General features: G+C 43.9%; 1 protein-coding gene across 4 annotated transcripts in view; it reads left to right on the top strand.

Annotated features, from left to right (window-relative positions):
- The first annotated feature begins 1,320 nt into the window (after window positions 1–1,320).
- The window catches only part of ATAT1 (alpha tubulin acetyltransferase 1), a 28,622-nt gene continuing 10,189 nt past the window's right edge, over window positions 1,321–19,753 (top strand). Inside the window, exons 1-8 of one of the 4 annotated variants that reach the window (XM_033916911.1) lie at window positions 1,321–1,571; window positions 8,651–8,714; window positions 9,981–10,072; window positions 12,053–12,113; window positions 12,346–12,459; window positions 13,385–13,486; window positions 13,756–13,801; window positions 18,608–18,682. In XM_033916911.1, the coding sequence (XP_033772802.1) occupies window positions 1,477–1,571; window positions 8,651–8,714; window positions 9,981–10,072; window positions 12,053–12,113; window positions 12,346–12,459; window positions 13,385–13,486; window positions 13,756–13,801; window positions 18,608–18,682 (649 nt within the window). In that variant the 5' untranslated portion in view covers window positions 1,321–1,476. The remainder of the gene's footprint in view (window positions 1,572–8,650; window positions 8,715–9,980; window positions 10,073–12,052; window positions 12,114–12,345; window positions 12,460–13,384; window positions 13,487–13,755; window positions 13,802–18,607; window positions 18,683–19,753) is intronic. The other 3 variants (XM_033916912.1, XM_033916909.1, XM_033916910.1) reach the window with 3 other exon arrangements.

Genomic DNA, 19,753 nt, shown 5'->3' with positions numbered 1-19,753 from the left:
TAATTTGCAGTTTAATGGGGACCTCCTCTCTCCTTACTAGGGTTGACTACTTGTTTTATTTTTTTTAACTCCTTTTTCTATATAGCCCCTCAGCTTTTGAATCACCATTCCCCGAGATGCCACGTTACTCAGTTCTAGGCTGCAGCTTATGGGACTTGCAGCAATGATTTCAATGAGCAGGACCAAGCCCTATAAACTCCTACCACTGCTTTGGGATGTAAGTTCAAAAGCAGCAGTGGCAAAGAAGTCATCAGCTTTGAACTGGGTAGGGGAACTTGGCATTTCTGATCCTTTCACATCTAGGCTTGGGCCACGACTTGCTACTCCAAGCCAAAATGCTTTCAATTCATCGCAAAAGGCTATAACGATGCCTTTCTGAAGCATCATTGGATCCAGCTTTGTTCAAAAGAATTGATGCAGTCCTAACTTGACCACATTGCCTGCAGGAACTTGTAGTTTTGTCTTAGGGGAAAGCATGGGTTCAGAACTACAAGGTCTGAACTGCATTAGTGCTGCCTTCAGGTTCACACTAGTACATATATTTAATCTGCATTAGAGAATGACAAAATTCATCACCGTTCCCGTCCCCACGGATAACTGTGGGAAACCATCTTCATGTCATTCTTTAAGGAGAGAGGGAAGAATCAGAGTATAATAGGGCACAACCACTGACCCTCAAGCTTTGCTTTGAAGAATGCTGGTGTAGAAGGACTGAGGTTGAAACAGACACTAAAGAATGACAGTCTCTGGTATCCAGAGCAGATATTGTGATGTCATAATGCCTCATTCCACCAGTGCCTAAGAGCCAATCACATCAGTGATGTCACAATGGCTTCATTATCCTTGGCTCCCATAAGAATCAGAGTATGAATGGCAACAACCACTGACCCGCAAGCTTTGCTTTGAAGAATGCTGGTGTGGAAGGACCGAGGTTGAAATAGACACTAGAAAATGACATGGGATTATTTCCCGCGGTTATCCACGGGAACGGTGATGAATCTGCATCTTCTTAGCAGTTCCCTACGTGCCCCGATCAAAGATGGCCGTTTCTGCCCTTCCGATTCTACAGGAAGCGACGTCACTGACCACATTGCGTGCAGGAACTTGTAGTCTTTCTTGTCTTAGGAGAAACCATGGGTTCAGAATTACAGGGTCTGAACTGCAGTAGCGCTACCTTCAGGTTCACACTAGTACGGATATTTAATCCGCATCCTCTTATCAGTTCCCTACGTGCCCCGATCAAAGATGGCCGTTTCCTACCCTTCCGGTGCGACAGGAAGCGACGTCACTGCACCGCTTCCACAGTCCGGAACGGATGCGTCGGGTGCCTGGTGACCAGGAGAGGAGGGGCGGGTACTGCATTGTTCTCGCGGCGGCGGGCACCTGGCGACGGAGGTGGAGGAGGGGCGCCGGCATTGTTTTTGCGGCGGGGGGGGTAGTGTCACGTGAGGCCGGCGGCGGTGGCTAGGGGGGGTCATGGAGTTTCCGTTCGATATCCATAAGGTGCTGGTGGAGAAGATCACGATGCTGGGCCCGAACTTGCGGCCGGCGAGGAGACCTTTCTCTGCTAGGTAACCATAACAACGGCGGGGGGGAGGGGGAAGAAAGAGTGTCCTGGACTTACACCTCTTTAATACCCCCCCAGCATCCTCCATCTTCACCTGCTGGGGCTAAATGCCACACCCCCTCTTATATCCTCCACCTTCACTATGTGTGAGGGGGGGGGTGTCCTGAACTGGCACCTCTTTAATACCTCCCAGTGAAGGATATGAGGGGGGGTGGCATATAGCCCCAGGAGGTGACGATGGAGGATACTGGGGGAGGCCAGTATCCTCCATCTTCACCTGCTGGGGCTTAAATGCCACCCCCCTCATATCCTCTACCTTCACTGGGGGGGGGGGGTCCTGGACTTACACCTCTTTATAGCCCCCCAGTATACTCCATCTTCACCTACTGGGGCTATATGCCACCCCTTATATCCTCTACCTTCACTGGGGGGGGGGGGTCCTGGACTTACATCTCCTTATAGCCCCCCAGTATACTCCATCTTCATTTACTGGGGCTATATGCCACCCCCGCCACCCCAAACACACACACACACACAACCTCTACCTTCACTGGGGGGATCCTGGACTTGCACCTTTTTAATATCCCCACTCCCAGTATCTTCCATCTTCACCTCCTGGGGCTATATGCCACACCCCCTCTCATATCCTCCACCTTCACTGTGGAGGCTGCTAACTGCTGGTGAGTCCATACAGGACAATTTTCTTGGGTTTTGTTTTTCTGCAGGGTTTGTTTTTTTTTAGTTGGTTGGATACAAAAGCAAGAGGTTACTGTATTTCCCCAACGATAAGCCGCCCCATTCTATAAGCCAGAGAAAATGCTCATTTATGTTTAAAAACTCTTAAGATAAGCCGCCCATGTTATTAGCCATGGCATTACTGAAGTGCACCTTATGGAGTGAATGTACCTTTTTTTAAATCCTGGCTCGCTCTTGTCTCTCCCTGACTGCCGGCTGCCTTCTCCAATCTTGCGGCCAGCAGCACAGGGCAGGAGCAAGCTTTTCACGCTCCAGCCTGGCCCTATGCCGCTTCCTGAATGGCTGCTGTTAGTTCTCACGGGATTCGTGAGATTGGAGCAAGCAACCGTCCAGCGAGGGAGAGATGGGAGCGAGCCCGGATTTTAAAAAGGTACATGGGGGATGATTTTAAAAGGTATGTCCCATTTAAGCAAGCTTCACCCCCTACGCAGGTTTGCATAATCAATGTATAAGCTGTGGCCTATCGTTGCGAAAATGCGGTAATTCTTCAGTACTCTTGAAAAAGGTCCGCTGTCGAGTCTAGTTATTTGAATTGTGTGTGAACGATTGCTGGTGGTCTATTTTTGCCAACTTCAGCTTTTGCTTTGGTTTTGGGGTTGTTGTTTTTTTCTTTAATGTTAATGTCCTACAGTATTCGTATGTTTAAGTAGGCTGCTTTTCTGGATGGATTTACTGAAGGTTTGCAGTGGAGTTTTTTGAGACACCAATGACTGATCGGGCCCTACTTTGCACGATCACGAGGGTGCATTAATTCTGAGGTCTCTTTCTCCACAGTTTTTTGATATTGCAGGTGTCTTAGCCTAGGGGTCCATACTGTTTAATGATTGTGTGAAGTCACGCACTAATTTTCCCATTGGCACATGAGCACTTACCGACACTTATTTTCTAGGCAGTAAGGACACATGCACTGACGACACGCTACTCAGCCCGCAGCGATGTAGCTTTCCTATCCGATTAGTGCCTCCCAGATGCACCCTGGTGCTGAAAAAAAATCTATTTTTTTATCACATGGACAGCATGCAATGATCCCACAACTACCGCAGAGCGCCTGAGTGGTATTTGTTCTTAGCCTGTAGCAAGCACGTGTTAGTGCTTTACTGCAGCTTAGTAAAATGACCACTGCCACTTGGGGGATCCTTTTATTAATAATAATAATAATAATAGCTTTATTTATATCCCGTCATACCTTTTCAGTTCAAGACGGTGTACAACATGAGATGCTGTAAGGAGAACAGCGAGGTAGCATCATTTCGATTTGGGAAGGGGTAGATAGACAGTTATGTGGCGGGGCGACAAGGTAGGAGGAAGGAACATGAAAGACGAGATAGGTGTTGAGCAGATTTGAAGGATCAGGTAAATTTGTCGAATAAGTGGGTTTTTAGTGATTTTCTGAATGAGTGGTATGTTAGTGAGTTCAGGATTAGGTCACTTAAGGTGTTGTTCGAGATCCCTGCTTGAAAGAGTGTCCTGTTGAGGAATCTTTTGAATTTGCATCCTTTGGGAGAAGGAAATGGGAACAGTGATGTTCTGTGAGCAAAGCGGAGTTTGTCCTGTAGGGTGAGGTGGTTCAGGAGGTAGATGAGAGCGGTGCCGAAAAGAGCCTTGAAGCAGAGGCAACCGAATTTGAAGATTATTCTGGCCTCGATAGGTAGCCAGTGAAGTTTCTTGTAGTATGGGGTGATGTGGTTGGATTTTATCAAGCCAAAGATTAGTCGAACGGCTGTGGTCTGGATAAGTCTGTTTCTTGATGTTGGGGTTTTTTTTTGGTGAGAGTCTAGGTAGATAATGTTGCAGTAGTCCAGTGAGTTTAGGACCAGAGACTGGACCAACAGTCTGAATGATGTGAAATCAAAGTATGGTTTTATCGTGCATAGTTTCCATAGTAAATGGAAGCATTTTTTAAATTAGGATGTTGGTATGGGCTTCGAGTTAGAGGTCTGCACGGGAACGGGGATTGCGGGAATCCCTCCTAACCCACGGGACCCCCACGGGGACCCCCCTCTGACCCACGGGGGACCCTTCCCCCCTCTAGCCAATGGGACTCCCACGGGGATGGAAGGCTTTGGAAGCAGGGTTCGTCCATATAATATAATGGACACGTCAGCCTTAGTAAAAGAGGGGGTTTATAAGTTAATTATCTGAACAGAAAACATAAAAAGGGATCCACCAAAGAGATTTCACAAGAAAAACAGCAGCGCAAACACAAAAGAAACTGTGGAATTGATGATCCTGTCGGAAGTAATTGCTGCTTTTTATGGGGACGGGTGGGGATGGGGGCAATTCCTTGCGAGGACGGGTGGGGTTGGAGAGGATCCTGACGGAGACGGGTGGGGATGAAGAGGATCCTTGGGGGACGGGCGGGGATGGAGGTAATTCCTTGCGGGGACGGGTGGGGACGGAGAGGATCCGGACAGGTGGGGACGGAGAGGATCCTGGCGGTGACGGGTGGGGACGGAGAGGATCCTGACGGGGATGGGTGGGGACGGAGAGGAACCTGGCGGGGACGGGTGGGGACGGAGAGGATCCTGGCGGTGACGGATGAGGACGGAGAGGAACCTGGTGGGGACGGAGAGGATCCTGACGGGGACGGGTGGGGACGGAGAGGAACCTGGCGGGGACGGGTGGGGACGGAGAGGATCCTGGCGGGGACGGATGGGGACGGAGAGGAACCTGGTGGGGACGGAGAGGATCCTGGTGGGGACGGAGAGGATCCTGGCGGTGACGGGTGGGGACGGAGAGGAACCTGGTGGGGACGGAGAGGATCCTGATGGGGACGGGTGGGGACGAAGAGGATCCTGGCGGTGACGGGTGGGGATGGATGGGATTTCTGTCCCCGCGCAACTCTCTACTTTGAGTGTCAGTTGCTGATCTAGGGTAACTCCTAGGATTTTAATGGTAGGGTTAATTGGGAAGTTTCTTCCATTTAGTTTGATGTCAGATTCGGTTGGCTTGTTCGTTGGGGAGGCCATAAATATTTTGGTCTTTTTCGGGTTTAGTTTTATATTATATAATATCCTTTATATTCCTATGGGCATCTTAGCATTTAGCATGCGCTAAATCGGTTAACGCATCTTAATAAAAGGACACCTTAGAGAGCACCAGAAATCCAATATTCTCTGATCTCCTCTCCCAAAGCCCAAATATACTCACTGGGAACAATCGGACCTTAACCAGCTTGTGGAAAGCTAGGTAGCTTTGTTCCAAAGACTAATAGTCCTCAAAATATATTTATTTGAACAAAGACCCTGAACAAAATAACCCTCTCTTTTACAAAAGCACGGAAGAGGTTTTTAGCACTGCACTGAATGCTCTCCACAGCTCCGACGGTCATAGACTTCCTATGAGTGTTGGAGCAGCGCAGAGAATTCAATGTGCCGGCCGGCGCCAAAAAACTCTTCCGCACTTTTGTAAAAGGGGGGTGGGGGAGGGGTGAATAAATAAGCATAAAATGATAAATTTACCATATGTTACAGTGTTGGAAGCTTTTGATTTTGAAGTCTGTATATTTCTTTTTACCAACTCTTGACTCCACGGACCTAGATTAAAATCCCCCCTCAGTACCTGTGCTAATTCCAGCTGTCTCCCAAGACAATAATAGCATCTGTAATGGAAACCCCCCCCAAAAAAAAACCCAAAAAAAACAATGTACTAGCTGTGTACATACATTGGAACTAACACCAGCTGCACTTGCTTATCCATTGCTACCCTAGCTGAAATCTGCACTTTTCTCTAACTCCTGTTACTCCACTTCTGCTTACACCCTGTGCTGTCTAAGATGTTTCAATGTGCATTGTATTGACATAATGCGGTTCATAGACAACCCCGCGAAAGACAAAGGCGCGCGCCGACAACTGAGCGCAAGATGGAGGCGCACGCCGAAGAAAATGACAGTGTTTAGGGGCTCCGACGGGGGTTTTTGTTGGGGAGCCCCCCCCCAGTTTACTTAATAGAGATTGCGCTGGCGTTGTGGGGAGTTTGGGGGGTTGTAACCTTCCACATTTTACTGTAAACTTAACTTTTTCCCTAAAAACAGGGAAAAAGTGAAGTTTTCAGTAAAATGTGGGGGGTTACAACCCCCCAAACCCCCCACAACTCCCCCACAAGGTGGCGCGATCTCTGTTAAGTAAAGTGGAGGGGTTCCCCCCCACGCCCCCCCCCCCCTGTAGGAGCCCTAAAAACAGTAATTTTCTGCGGCGCACACCTCCACGCTGCGCTCAATTGTCTGCGCGCGCCTTTGTCCCGGCGCGCTTTTGACCTGACACCATTCTGGAGTGTCCCCATAAGGAGCTTTAAACAATATACAGTAAAATTTATAACAGATCCTAGCTTCAACTGGTAAACAGTAAAGCTCCTGTGGATAAGGAGTGATCCTATCATTCTTCTTCAATTTGAAAATTAATCTTATAGCTGTATTTTGCAGAGTTTGTAATTTAAAAAAAAAAATATTGTTCTGGGACAGTCTAAAAATGTAACATTGCCATAATCCAATAGAGGCAGGAGTAATGATTGCACCAGCAAACGGAATTGATGATGCTCAAAATATTTTCTTATCCTTCTTAGCTCCAAAAGAGACCAAATGATTTTTTGATTAACATGTTGACTTGGGGCTACAGAGTAAGATTGCTATCAAAATGTACTCCTAGAATACTGATTGTTGAAACCAAAGTGTAGTGCTCAGTTATACAATTGCCCCATGTGCTTAACCCTTTCAGGACCAAGGGACATATTTGTCCCATAACTTTAAAATCCTATAAATTTTGATTGGGATAGTCTACAGTTCTAAATTTGATATGTATGGATTCCATATGATACTGCCTTTATGTAAACAAACTGGTTCCGACATTCATTCATTAGCGTCGTTGCCAGATTGACGAGAAGATTCACTTGCCACACTGTCCATAAGCCAGAAGTTTGATTTTTTTTTTTTTTAAATAATGATATTTCACAAAAAAAATCAATTTTTTGGCATCTGCAAGCCCTTTTTACCATAAAAATGTCGTCAAAACCACAAAAATTGGCCTAAGATCCTTATGGTCCTGAAAGGGTTAACCCATGAATTGGCAAGAGGCTGATTCTCGAACCGTGTGTCCCGATTTTAGGTGTTGGTAGGCATCCTACTGCCAGCAGCCAATCGAGACACACATTTTTTGAAAAAATACTTCTGAGGAAAGATGCCTGCAAGGAAGGTATCTGTGGTATATCTACGGAATGCACATTCCAACAATTTTCCAACACTGACAGACAGCTGATGAAAGAACACCATAACGTAGACTGAAATTTGAATATGATTACTGCTATAATTGTCTGGTGCCTGTTTTGGCTTATTCTTGGAGTACACTGCCTTGGGCGAATGTCTTCAGAAAGGTGGGAAACAAATCCAACTAAATCTTCCCCCCCCCACCCTTTACGAAGCCACGTTAGGCTTTTTTATCGCTAGCCGTAAAAGTATTAGCTCCAATGTTCCTAGGAATTCTATGAGTGTCAGAGCTAATACCGCCGTGGCCAGCAATAACCTCCCCTCCCAAAAAAACCAACAAAACCCCAAGCCCAAATGCAGCTTTGTGAAAGGGGGCCCTAAATAATTCATCCCTCAAACGAAAGGAGCTCTCTTGCCCTTAACACAGTCGAGTTTTGAAAATTTCCACAGTAAATATGCATGAGATTGATTTGCATGTGCTGCTTCCGGTTATGCAAATCAATCGTTGTGGAAATCTTGAAAACCGACAGGATGGTCCTTAAGGCAGGAGTGGGCAACTATAGTCCTCAACACTACTAATCATCAAAACTGATGCTTCGGAAAGGATTTGTAATAAATCTCCCTGTCACTTGAAGTTTGCAAATGAGTCTATCTGTCAAAACTAAATGGCAACTGTTACAGTAGACTAGCTGTGAAGTTAACAAAGCCTGTACCCATGTTCTCAATTGACGTTTGAAAGCCCTACTGATATCATACTATTTAAGATGTTTTTTTTTTTTTAAATCTTTATTCATTTTACATCTTACAAGTGTAACAATAAATAACAATTGAAATTGAATACATCCTTTAAGATGTTAATGTATCTGATTAGTTTCCCAGTTTCAACAAGCTTTTCAGAATGAATTTTTGCAATAAGATAGCTTGGTGATTTCTCTGAGGGTCACTTCATGAGATCTGGGGGTGGCAAGATCGGAGCCCAGACCCGCACACATTCCAGTACTGTGCTCTCACCTCACACGGGGAGAATTGGAGGCATCCTTGTGATTAGGTCCTGGGTGGGCAGGCTTCAAGGCTCTCTGTAGGCCCACTGCTATGTAATTTTTTTAACTGACCTGTGTGTTTTCCCCCAGCAGGGTGGACTTTCAGCATCAGATAACGATGATCGTTGATGAAATTGGCAAGGCCTCTGCCAAGGTAGCCTGGCTTAACCTCAAAGACACAAAGGGGCTCATTTTCAAAAGAGAAAAACGTCCGAAAAGTGGCAGAGGGACTTTTTTCTCACCAAACAGTTCAAATCACTATTTTTGAAACCTGTCTTCTAGATGGATTTCTATGCTGTTCGTCTACAGTTCATCTAAATCTCAAGGGGGCGTGTTAGAGTCATGTTTTGTGTGGGACTAGGGCGAGCGTATGTCTTGAGACGTTTTTCTGCCATGACGTCAAGGGTACAATTTGGACATTTTGGGCTAGACCTATGTTAAAAATGGATAAGTGCCATAAAGGTGCCCAAACTGACCAGAATGACCACTGAAGGGATAGAAGCATGAATGCTTCCACAGTGGTCACTGACCCCCCTCCCACCCACAAAGAGGTGAATGAAATAGTGCATACATACCTGCCCGTATCACAGCTGCCAAGCCTATTACAGCAGCAAGCGGGTCTCTGAAGTAGCCTGGTGATCAGTGCAGTGGACTCCAGAGAAGGGGCTCTAGGCCCATATATATGAGAGACCAAAAATACAAATTGACAAACAACTACAAATTTATTCTTTGAAAGCGCATGCCACTAAAAACACTGCGCATAAGTGTTAAAATGAAGGAAAAGGATCTCAGAAATCTAAACCATGGGCAAGGAAGGTGAACATCCATTGGTTATAGCTGGATTAAATTTTCTTTCATCGATCCAGAAAAACCTTCATAAATCTTCTTTTAGATATTTTACTACAAAAATCTTTACGTTAAACTTTTTTTTTTTCTTTTAATTTATATTTTTCACTTTTGACTATAAATATAGCAAAAAAACCCTTTCTTTTAAATAGACTTTAAATGAATTTTGAACGGCACTTATAGTGATGGAAGTTAACCGCTAATGATTTAAAGGAGCAAGAAAATCCTTCTGAAAAAGCGAAATAACACAATTTCACAATCATTGCGTTAAGCAAGCAACATTCAAATGTATATCAGAGCCACTTATCTTATTCACTCTTGGTTGTAAATCACAACCCGACTAGCGGTTAACTGACCAAGGTGCTGACAGGTCCCGTTTCACCTCAGTAGGCTTCTTCAGGGCAAGTGCCAATCTAGCTTCTTGTGCATTTTTGTTGGATCTTTTCTGTGGTGGTATAGTGTGTGTGTCTGTGTGTGTGTCGCACTGCTGCTGTATGTGCCTTATCTGTTCTGTAGTTGTGTGCGAAGCCCTGGGCGCTGTCCTGTAACTTGAACAACTTCCTTTGATTTTTAGGCCCAGCACTTAACTGCACCCATCACCAGCGCTTCAAGGCTGCAGGGAAGTGACCATCGCCTATACATCCTGAAGGACTGCAGTGCTAAGAAGTGAGCTCCCTTTCGCACCCCTTAGGCTTGTTTGAGTTTTTTCTGTTTCCCAACAGACCTCAATTACATGGTGACAGAATTCATCACTGTTCCCGTCCCTGCAGTAAACCATCCCGTGTCCTTCTTTAGCGACTATCTCAACCTCAGTCCTTCTACACCAGCATTCTTCAATGCAAGGCTTGAGGGTCAGTGGTTGGGCCCATTCAGACTCGGATTCTTCCCTCTCTCCTTAAAGAATGACACGGGGTTAGGTTTCCAGTGGTTAACCGCAGGGACAGGGACAGAGACAAATTCTCTACCATACTTTTCTTGACAACTTTTTTTGTTTCAATGAGGCAAACGCATCTAGAAAATGGGCACAAGTATAGGAAACCAAACCATTGTGCCATCACCCGTGAGGTTGACTCTTAGGCATTGGTGGAATGAGGCATTATGACATCACAATACAAGGAGCCACTGAAAAGTTCTCAGCCCAACCAAGAAGAGAATGATGTGAAGCCTAGAAAATGACACGGGGACAGAATTTGAGCCTGTACCCGCTAACTGTGGGAAACCACCCCGTGTCCTTCTTTAGTGTCTGTCTCAACCTCAGTCCTTCTTCACCAACATTCTTCAATGCAAGGCTTGAGGGTCAGTGGCTGGGCCCATTCATAATTATGATTTTTCCCCTCTCTTCTTAAGAATGACATGGGGATGGTTTCCCGGGATGGGAACAGTGATGAATCCTGTCACCGTGTCTTTCTCTACCAGTTTTCACCCCTCTCTTGAAGATGGTGGGATCGTCTATCAGAATAGAATCCACTCAAGTTTATTTGGATTCATATGAGTTGTTGTGCAATGTTGTGGTGGTGGTGGGACTTAAAAAACGCTTTTGACTTTTCCAACTGCTTTAGGGCAAATGTGGAGTACCTCTAATTATAAAAGGTTTTCCAATAAAAGCGCAAGATTTGAGTTTCACTCCATTTTCGTTCTGTTTAGGTGGCGCTGAAAATGTCACAGCTGTCATGTAGACACATTGCGATTAGTACTCGTGGAACAAATTGAAGGAAAGTTTTGCGGAAACAGTTCACAAATTGTGTGCGAGTGAGTTTTGGTCGATAAAATGCACCAAATCAGTCTCCAGTTAAAGACTGGTCAACAAATTTGAGCAAACTTGTTTGGCTGTGGGCGTGAAAACAGCAGGGCGCCCTTGCACTGGCCGGTCTATTGAAAACATTGCCGCAGTGAAGTGAAAGTGTTGCCGATAGTCCAGGAACCTCAATTTGCCTTCGTTCACAGCAATTAGACATTTCAAGAAGCACCATGCAGTGAATTCTTACGAAATAATAATAATAACAGTTTATATACCGCAATACCGTTAAGTTCTATGCGGTTTACAATAGATTAAGCAAGGTACAAATTGATTGAATTTAAGAGGGGAAGAGGAGAGTTAATAAGACCGGAAAATGCGTTGTTGAGGAGAAAGAGATTAATAGGACAGAGGAATCACTATGGAGGAGAAAGAAGACGAGTGGCTCAGTTGTCGAGATACTTTAGGAACAGTTGAGTTCGACTGACGCAAAAAACTGTAGCCAACGGGATTTTGTGAAGTCTTGAGTCTACACCAACAAAGCAACAAACAATTCCTCAGCTGAAGGAGGAGATTTGATGCGTCGTTACGGAAATTGAGCCGCAATTATGCAAAAATGTAATAAAAAATTTTGTCATAAGAGCAAGAATGTTCCAGCAGAGTTGTGGGGGACGTTTTTCAGATATTAATTGCAGTGTGCATACTTTATACGAAACTAGCAATATCAATACTTTTCAGTTAAATTATGCCTTTTATTAACAATTAAATCTTGCGCTTTTATTGGGACACCCATTATAAGAATGTTAATTTGTGTGTGTAAGGCCGCAAAGTGACTTCCTTTACACGGTTAAAAAAGTTTATATTGCCTATATAATTTACTCTGATTAATATTCTCTCTCTCTCTCTTACAGTGCTGGGAAAGGCACAGTGATTGGTTTCCTCAAGGTGGGCTACAAAAAGCTCTTTGTGCTGGTAGGTTGTTTCCTGTACCTGTGGGAGAGTCAAGGGGGAGAGCACAGCAGTCCATGTGGTGGATTCCAAGTAGGGGGAAGGGAGGAACTACAGTTCTGTGGCTAGGATTCATGGAGGAAAGACATGTTGGGAGCAGAAGAGCAGAAAAGGGTGGTGATATGTGTGGCTGGATTCACTACCGCTCCTTTCCTTTTGGACACTAAGAGCTTCCTCCCCCTCCTATCTCTTGCAGGATCACCATGGGGCTCATAATGAGGTGGAACCACTGTGCGTGTTGGACTTCTATGTCCATGAAGCCTTGCAGCGGCATGGCCATGGCAAAGAGCTCTTCCAGTACATGCTACAGGTACCCAGCGTCCCGTTATAGATGCCAGCCCTTGTGACGGACTCATCACCTACGGCTTCCTTTCATATTCTAGGACTATTTGCACATAGCCTTTAGCTCATATCAGGGGAATAGTCACATTTGGTCTGTTTCTGTACTCTGGCTGGCTCTCATTGCAGTCTGTTGTCTGTGTACTCATAGCCTCCTCTTGTTGGTGGAGCCAATGTATGCGTCATCTCGCTAATCTCTGGCTGGCTGTCTTCCTGCTCTGACTGACTCTCGGAGAGAGGCAGGGATTCCCAGGGAATTGATGTGCTCTTTCTAGTAATTTCACTGCGCTGTTGCTCACTCCCTCCTGCATGTAAACACAAAGCCTGCAACACGGTCCATATGGTGACTGAGAGGAGGAGGCAGCTCCTTGCACAAACGTCCAAGTCTGTTCTTTAAAGCAGAAACATGGAAAATGACAGTATGGCCTATGCAGCCTATCCTTCCTCTTCCTTAGAGATGTTACTTGTCTCGTGCTTTTCTGAGTTCAGTTACAGGCTTCATCTCCTCCACCCTTTCTTATAAAGAAGTATTTCCTGAATGTATTCAATTTCACTTTCATCCTAAGCCCCCTCATTCCAGAACTTCCTCTCAGCGGAAGAGTCTCCTTTCCTGTGTATTTATGGTACAGAAGTATTTCAATATCTCTATCGTATCTCTCTTTTCTCCGGAGACAGGTAGGGGATATGCAGCCCCACTTGATGGTTCAGTCAGAGACTTCACCATCAAGTGGGGCTGCATTCCCCTGCTGTTGCTGTCTATGGAGAGCACCTGTTACAGGTAAGCAACTTTGCTTTCTTCCCAAGTATACATATTGAGGATCTTTGTCTGTCCCCATACACTTTTAGACACTTGCTCTTTGTATTCACCTTCTCTTTTTGTCTCTCTTGGGTACTAGCAAGAACACCTGCACCCATCCCAGCTGGCTGTGGATCGACCCTCGGAAAAGCTGCTGTCCTTTCTGCGGAAGCATTACAGCCTCAGGTCCACCATCCCTCAGGTGAGTGACAAGGATATTTATTTATTTAAAAAATTTATCAACCGCCTATCCCTAGGCGGCTTTACAAAAGTAACCTTCACAGAATGGAACAAACAAGACTTATACAAACATTACAGGTCATTCCATGTAAACAGTGGGTTCACCGATCCTCATAATGCACTCATCCTAAAAACATCTTTTATTAAAATGATTCTATAAAAAAGTGTAGTTTTTAAGCATTTTTATGATCTTTCCATAGTTCCTACCCATCTTTTTATTTGTTCCACTAGGTGAACAACTTCGTGGTGTTCGAGGGCTTTTTCCAGGGGAGGAATGGTGAGTTCTCCATTTGCCCCTCAAAGCAAGTTTCAAGTTTATTTGTTATTTGATTAATCGCCTATTACAATTACTAAGCGATGTACACATAATAAAATAAATTTCTAAAGTGTACATAAAATAGGGAGTAACGTTGTTAACAAGGGTATAAAATCATCAAAAATAAACTAATTAAAACAAGGTAAATAATACAAAAACAAGCAAACAATAGGACAAAAGGGGAGGAAATACAATGTTCGATAGGAAAGAATCAACAGTTAAGGTAAAACACAAAAGGAATGGGAGGACAAATAAATAATTGAAGATCCAAAATGCATAAAAGAGCAAATGATAAAAGAGCAATTAACGTTTCAATTAGGTATTGAACGCATCTTTAAAAAGAAAGCTCTTAAGTTGGCTTTTAGAGCATGGATTTCCTGCCAGTGAGTAGAGTAGCACTACGTTTTCCCCATCTGAAAGATATTGAGATTGTCTGACTCCCAGTATTTTAATTTCCACTCCATTCTATTTTGTCGTATTTGGCAATCTACTATTCCCCTAAGGCATCAAAGTGCTTTTTTTTTTTTTATAATTCTTTATTCATTTTTGTATGTTACAACAAGTGTATCAAATTAACTCATATAAAACTTAAAGATACACACTTGATTAACTCACATATTAGCATCAAATTTAACATTTCATTAGAAAATTAGTATTCTATAATGTTAAAATATTATGTAAGAAATTTATATCATTCTTGTTGAATATAATAATCCCCCATCCCTCCCTCCCTCCCAATTCAATAATACATAAAATCATCTTTATTGTGAATTCATTCAAATATTGATATATTATGTAATAATCAGAAATAAAATCCCACCCCTTTTCCCCTCTAATCAAATATCTTATCATGGGAAAAGTTAATCATTCGTTACAGAAATCTGTTAACGGTCCCCAGACTTTCTGAAGTTATGTGGGCATCAAAGTGCTTTGCTATAAGATCTTAAAAAAAAAAACAGAAGGTACGTCACATTGGGCCTTTTTTATGAACTTGCACTAGCGAGTTCCGAGTGACAAAAGCCCTTAAAATACCTCTGGGCTTTGGGGCATTTACCACGAGGGGCCACACTATTGGGCTTGCTAGGAGGCCTATAATTAGATCTATTTAAAAAAAAAAAAAAAAATCACAGATTTGCAAATAAAACACATAACAAATGCAATTAAACAGACCAGCAGCTTCCTAATAACAATTTTTGTAATTTCCTAAAAATTGGAACCTCATATTCCACTAACCATAGGCAAGTTTTCACAATTAAGCCTAAACCCAGGGGGCGTGGCTTGGAGCGCGCAAAACATGGTGGCATAGCCGCGGCGCTCCTCTAATCCAGGCAACTAACTCAGAGTCCGATTTCAGCAAACAATAACAAACTATTATTAATATTGACAGGGGTCGCCATGCAACAAATAACTCAAAATTGGAAGGACTACACCAAATTAAATTTTACATTTTGGTGGAATTCACTCTGTCATATATACAAAATGGAAAAAACAATAGCATTACAACAGGGAAATATTCATAATTTTAAGAAAATTTGGGAATCATTGACTCGTTATTCCAATGATCAGATTTCATAGCACATTAGTAATAGTTATATTAGAATGGGGAGGGGAGGGGAATGTATATTATATGGATTTAAGAAATGAAAAAAAGGGGGAGGGTTATATTTTATGTGATAAGATTAATTATTTGTAATCACAATTTTCATGTATTAATTGTAGATAATATGTACAATTCAAATATTGTAAGAATGCAAAAATTTATAAATAAAAATTAAAAAAAAAAAAATAAGCCTAAACCCAGGGCTTTCCTACCTGTGGGCTGCAATTCTTAATGGGTCACAAAACCTGCATTTGGGGTAGGACCTTAGACGCACCATAAAGATGTCATTTGCCACGAGAACAGAAACAGCGCCCCACTAGCGCCTAAGTTTATTAGCAAACACCATTTAAAACAGGAAAAAGTGGCATCGTTAAAGCACCTACCGGCACCTAAATAATTCACGCCAGAGTCACACCTACGTTGGTGTTTTAGGTCGCCGAACACAACTATGATGTCATTCGGTGGCCTAAAGCATCTACATTGGCACGATTCACGACAAAGATAGGCACCGGAAATGTAGGCCTGGAAAACCATGGCCTACAGTTCTGGTGCCTATCTTTCATGGAGGCACGATTCTCTATAGCAGTGATCCCCAACCCTGTCCTGGAGGACCACCAGCCAGTCGGATTTTTGTGAGATTTGCAGGTAATGGAGGTGACAGGCATGCAAATCTGCCCCATGCATATTCATTAGGGCTCTCCTGAAAACCTGAGTGGCTGGTGGTCCTTCAGGACAAGGTTGGGGACCACTGCTCTATAGGGTGCCGTCGCGCGATTGACACACGATTGGCAGCTGCTGATATTGGTGCCATATAGAGAATCTGGGCCTAAGGGTATCATGAAAACCTGACTGGGTATGTCCTTAGGACTGGATTGAAAACCCCTGGTGTGGGGAAAGAAGTGGTTTCCCCCCCAAAAATACAGGAAAAAGAGATGAAATAAAGGCTGCTTACTTTACCTCACTGGGGATCTGTCGTGAAGGGGAAAAAAACACAAGGCTTACATTGTATATGCCAAAGCAAATAATTTTTTATTCTAGTAAATAAAAGTATTTTTAGCAGCATTTGGCATATCTAATATAATAAAACCCTAGCCGCGCATGCGCACTCTTACCGGCGTGTTACCTGATCTGTAGTTCCGTGGTCAGCAGAGTGCGCATGTGCGCTTACCATGCATCTCTCTCTCACAGTGGGCTTGCGGGCTCTGGCCAGACTGACAAAGTTTATTTTTGAACCTTACCAGCATCAGAGAAGTCTTCCGACTCCAAACCTGCCGACTCCAGCAGCGTCCGCAGCACTCTACACATGCTGCTTTGGGGCCTTCTACTGCCCTGATTTGCTCTGCCACGTCTCTGATGATGCCAGAGTAAATCAGGGCAGTAGAGTGCTGTAGACGCTGCTGGAATCTGCAGGTTTGTCAGGACCGCAGGAAGAGAAGGGGGGGGCGGTAAGGGACTAAGGGAGCCGGCCAGACCTCGGGAAGGGAAAGGAAGGGTAGGGGAAACACTGCTACTGCACAGGGAAGTGGTGTGGAGAGAGGGAAATGGAAGGGGAGGGAATGCTGCTGCTGTGGCTGCTGCACAGGGAAGTGGGGGGGATCGAAATGCTGCTGCTGCACAGGGAAGTAGGGTGGGGGAAATGCTGCTGCACAGGGAAATGGAGGGGGAGGGAATGCTGCTGTGGCTGCTGCACAGGGAAGTGGGGGGAGAGAAATGCTGCTGCATAAGAGGCAGGGAGAGAGACAGATAGATAGAAAGAAAGGCCCAGCAGAGGCAGGAAGTTCTTCAAGTAGCACTGGCATGTCCTGTGGGCTGCGTGCCGGTGCTACTTGAAGTTGTTCAGGCGGGGGGTGCCGGTTAGTGAGGGGGGGGGCGTTTGCGAGTGGGGGGGAGCGATGCCGGTTCTCAGGGGGAAGGGTGCTTGCAAATCGAGTCAACACTCGGTTTGTGAGACAAGTTTTGCGAGAATGTTTTGCTCGTCTTGCAAAACACTCGCAAACCGGGTTACTTGCAAACCGAGGTTTGACTGTAATTTAGGCGATCCCAATTTTTCCAAGTTTACATGATTAATAATTAGATCGGGACAGGAGGTTTTTACCCTTTCTAGTATGTCTGCTTAATACAAATAGCAGCAGCATATGAGATCCTGAGGCTCTTTTCCTCCTCAAGTAAACTGATCTTTAACCAGATTCTCCACTTTTCAGAGACATAAACGGAATTAAAAGTGTTTCTAGAGAGGTATTGGTAGTGAAAGAAGTGGTTTCCCCTTTCTCTACGTCGCCTCTCGGATTTGTTTTACTAGGAGGAATGTGTGCAACCCTTGTCCTCACCCAAGATCTATACTTGGGTAAGCAGTGAAAAAGGATAGAAAGACCCAAAAGAGATGAGTGGCAATTAAGCAGGAAGACTGACTGAAGGCAATAAAATGAGTTCTAGTACTCAAAGCAGGAGCACTAGAATGTCCAATCCAATCAAGAAGTACAGTAATGGAACTTTGAAGAGTCAAAAAAGAGCAGCAGCAGCAGCAAGATTGACTGGAAGGTCCCAAAATTTCTGAAAAAATATAACATAGCAGAAAGACTAGCCAGAGAAACCCTAAAACAACCCGGGTAGCGCCAACATAGCCACAATGCAGACATGATATGGCATGGCATAAACCATCTAAAAAGAGTCACCATCAGCATATCAGGCTGGAAAGCCCAAATAAACCTGAAGAATACAACACAAAGGAAGACCTGCCAGTCAAAGCCTAAAACCTGAAGAACACAGCAAAGCAGTAAAACAGACCAGCCAAGCACTAAAATATCTGTAACAGAGATTTCTGGCACTTAGGGGTTCTTTTACTAAGGTGTGTTAGCTGTTTTAGCATGCACTAAATGCTGTTTCCATTATAAGTCTATGGACGTGCTAAAATGGAAATTAAGATCCCCAGGGGGGAAATACTGTGGCACCCAGTGGGAAATACTGTTGCACCAGGGGGCAGTACCACTGGGTGCAATAGCTCCAAAGATCATACAGTACCAGGGGAGGAGAGACCTGCTGACTCTTCACAATTAAGCCTAAACCTAGGGCTTTCCAAACTATGGGCTGCAAATTCCAATTTCATTGGTCCACTTTTGTCTAGGATTCCTTCCTTTCTCTCACCACAGCCTCTGTCTCTTTTGTTACAGCTTCTGCTGGAAGAAGGTTACCCACCAAGCGACCTGAGGAGGAGATCAAGCCATATTCCTTAACAGATCGTGAATGTAAGGGCATTCAGAGCTATGCATCCATGAAAGTGATTCAAAAGGCAATCAGAATGGAATCTTGAGGATTCCTTTCTGTCTTGTGCATTTCAGTTTTAAAATTTTCATTCCTTTAGGAAAATATTTTGCATTTATGAAAGAACGTTGCTTTAGTAATGAAATGAAAGTGTGGCATGGTGTTGCTATATTCTTTTTTTTTTTTTTATTCTTTATTCATTTTTACAACTTACAACAAGTGGTATAAATTGATATCTGGATTTATGAATAAATGGTCTTCGGGACATTTGGAGCATTGAGATTAAGCATCAAATTACTGTGTCTCAATGGCCATGAATTTGGTCTTGGAGGATGAGATGTACAGTATCTGCATCTATGAGACAAACTTGTTTTTTTCTGTTACATAGAGCAGTGGTTCCCAACCCTGTCCTGGAGGACCACCAGGCCAATCGGGTTTTCAGGCTAGCCCTAATGAATATGCATGGAGCAGATTTGCATGCCTGTCACTTCCATTATATGCAAATCTCTCTGATGCATATTCATTAGGGCTAGCCTGAAAACCCGATTGGCCTGGTGGTCCTTCAGGACAGGGTTGAGAACCACTGACATAGAGCATTCTGGACCCCTGTTCGTTTACAAAAATTAAATAGCTAAGTCTAATAGGTGTTGCTGTATTCATCATCAGATTTCTTTTTCTTATCAATTCTGGCAAAGTGATACATAGAGGGTATGAAAACAGCATGAACAACTGAAGGTGAGAGACAGGGAAAGGATAGAGCTTTAAGAACTTAAGAGTTGTCATACTAGAATAGACCAAAGGTCCAGCAAGCCCAGTATCCTGTTTCTAACAGTGGCCAATCCAGGTCACAGATACCTGGCTAGATCCCTAAAGAGTAAAACAGATTTTTTTTGTGTGCTGCTTATCTTAGAAATGCGCAGTGGATTTTTCCAAGCCCATCTTATTTTTTTTTTTTCCAAATCTTTATTCATTTTAATACATACATCATGTGTACATTAAATACAAACTATCTATGGACTTTTTTTTTTTAGGAAATTATCCAAATCTTTTTTTAA

Source organism: Geotrypetes seraphini, chromosome 12, assembly GCF_902459505.1.
Source record: "Geotrypetes seraphini chromosome 12, aGeoSer1.1, whole genome shotgun sequence".
NCBI classification, from domain to species: domain Eukaryota; kingdom Metazoa; phylum Chordata; class Amphibia; order Gymnophiona; family Dermophiidae; genus Geotrypetes; species Geotrypetes seraphini.
Note: the sequence above shows the minus strand (reverse complement) of the source record. Positions and strands in the feature narration are given on the sequence as shown.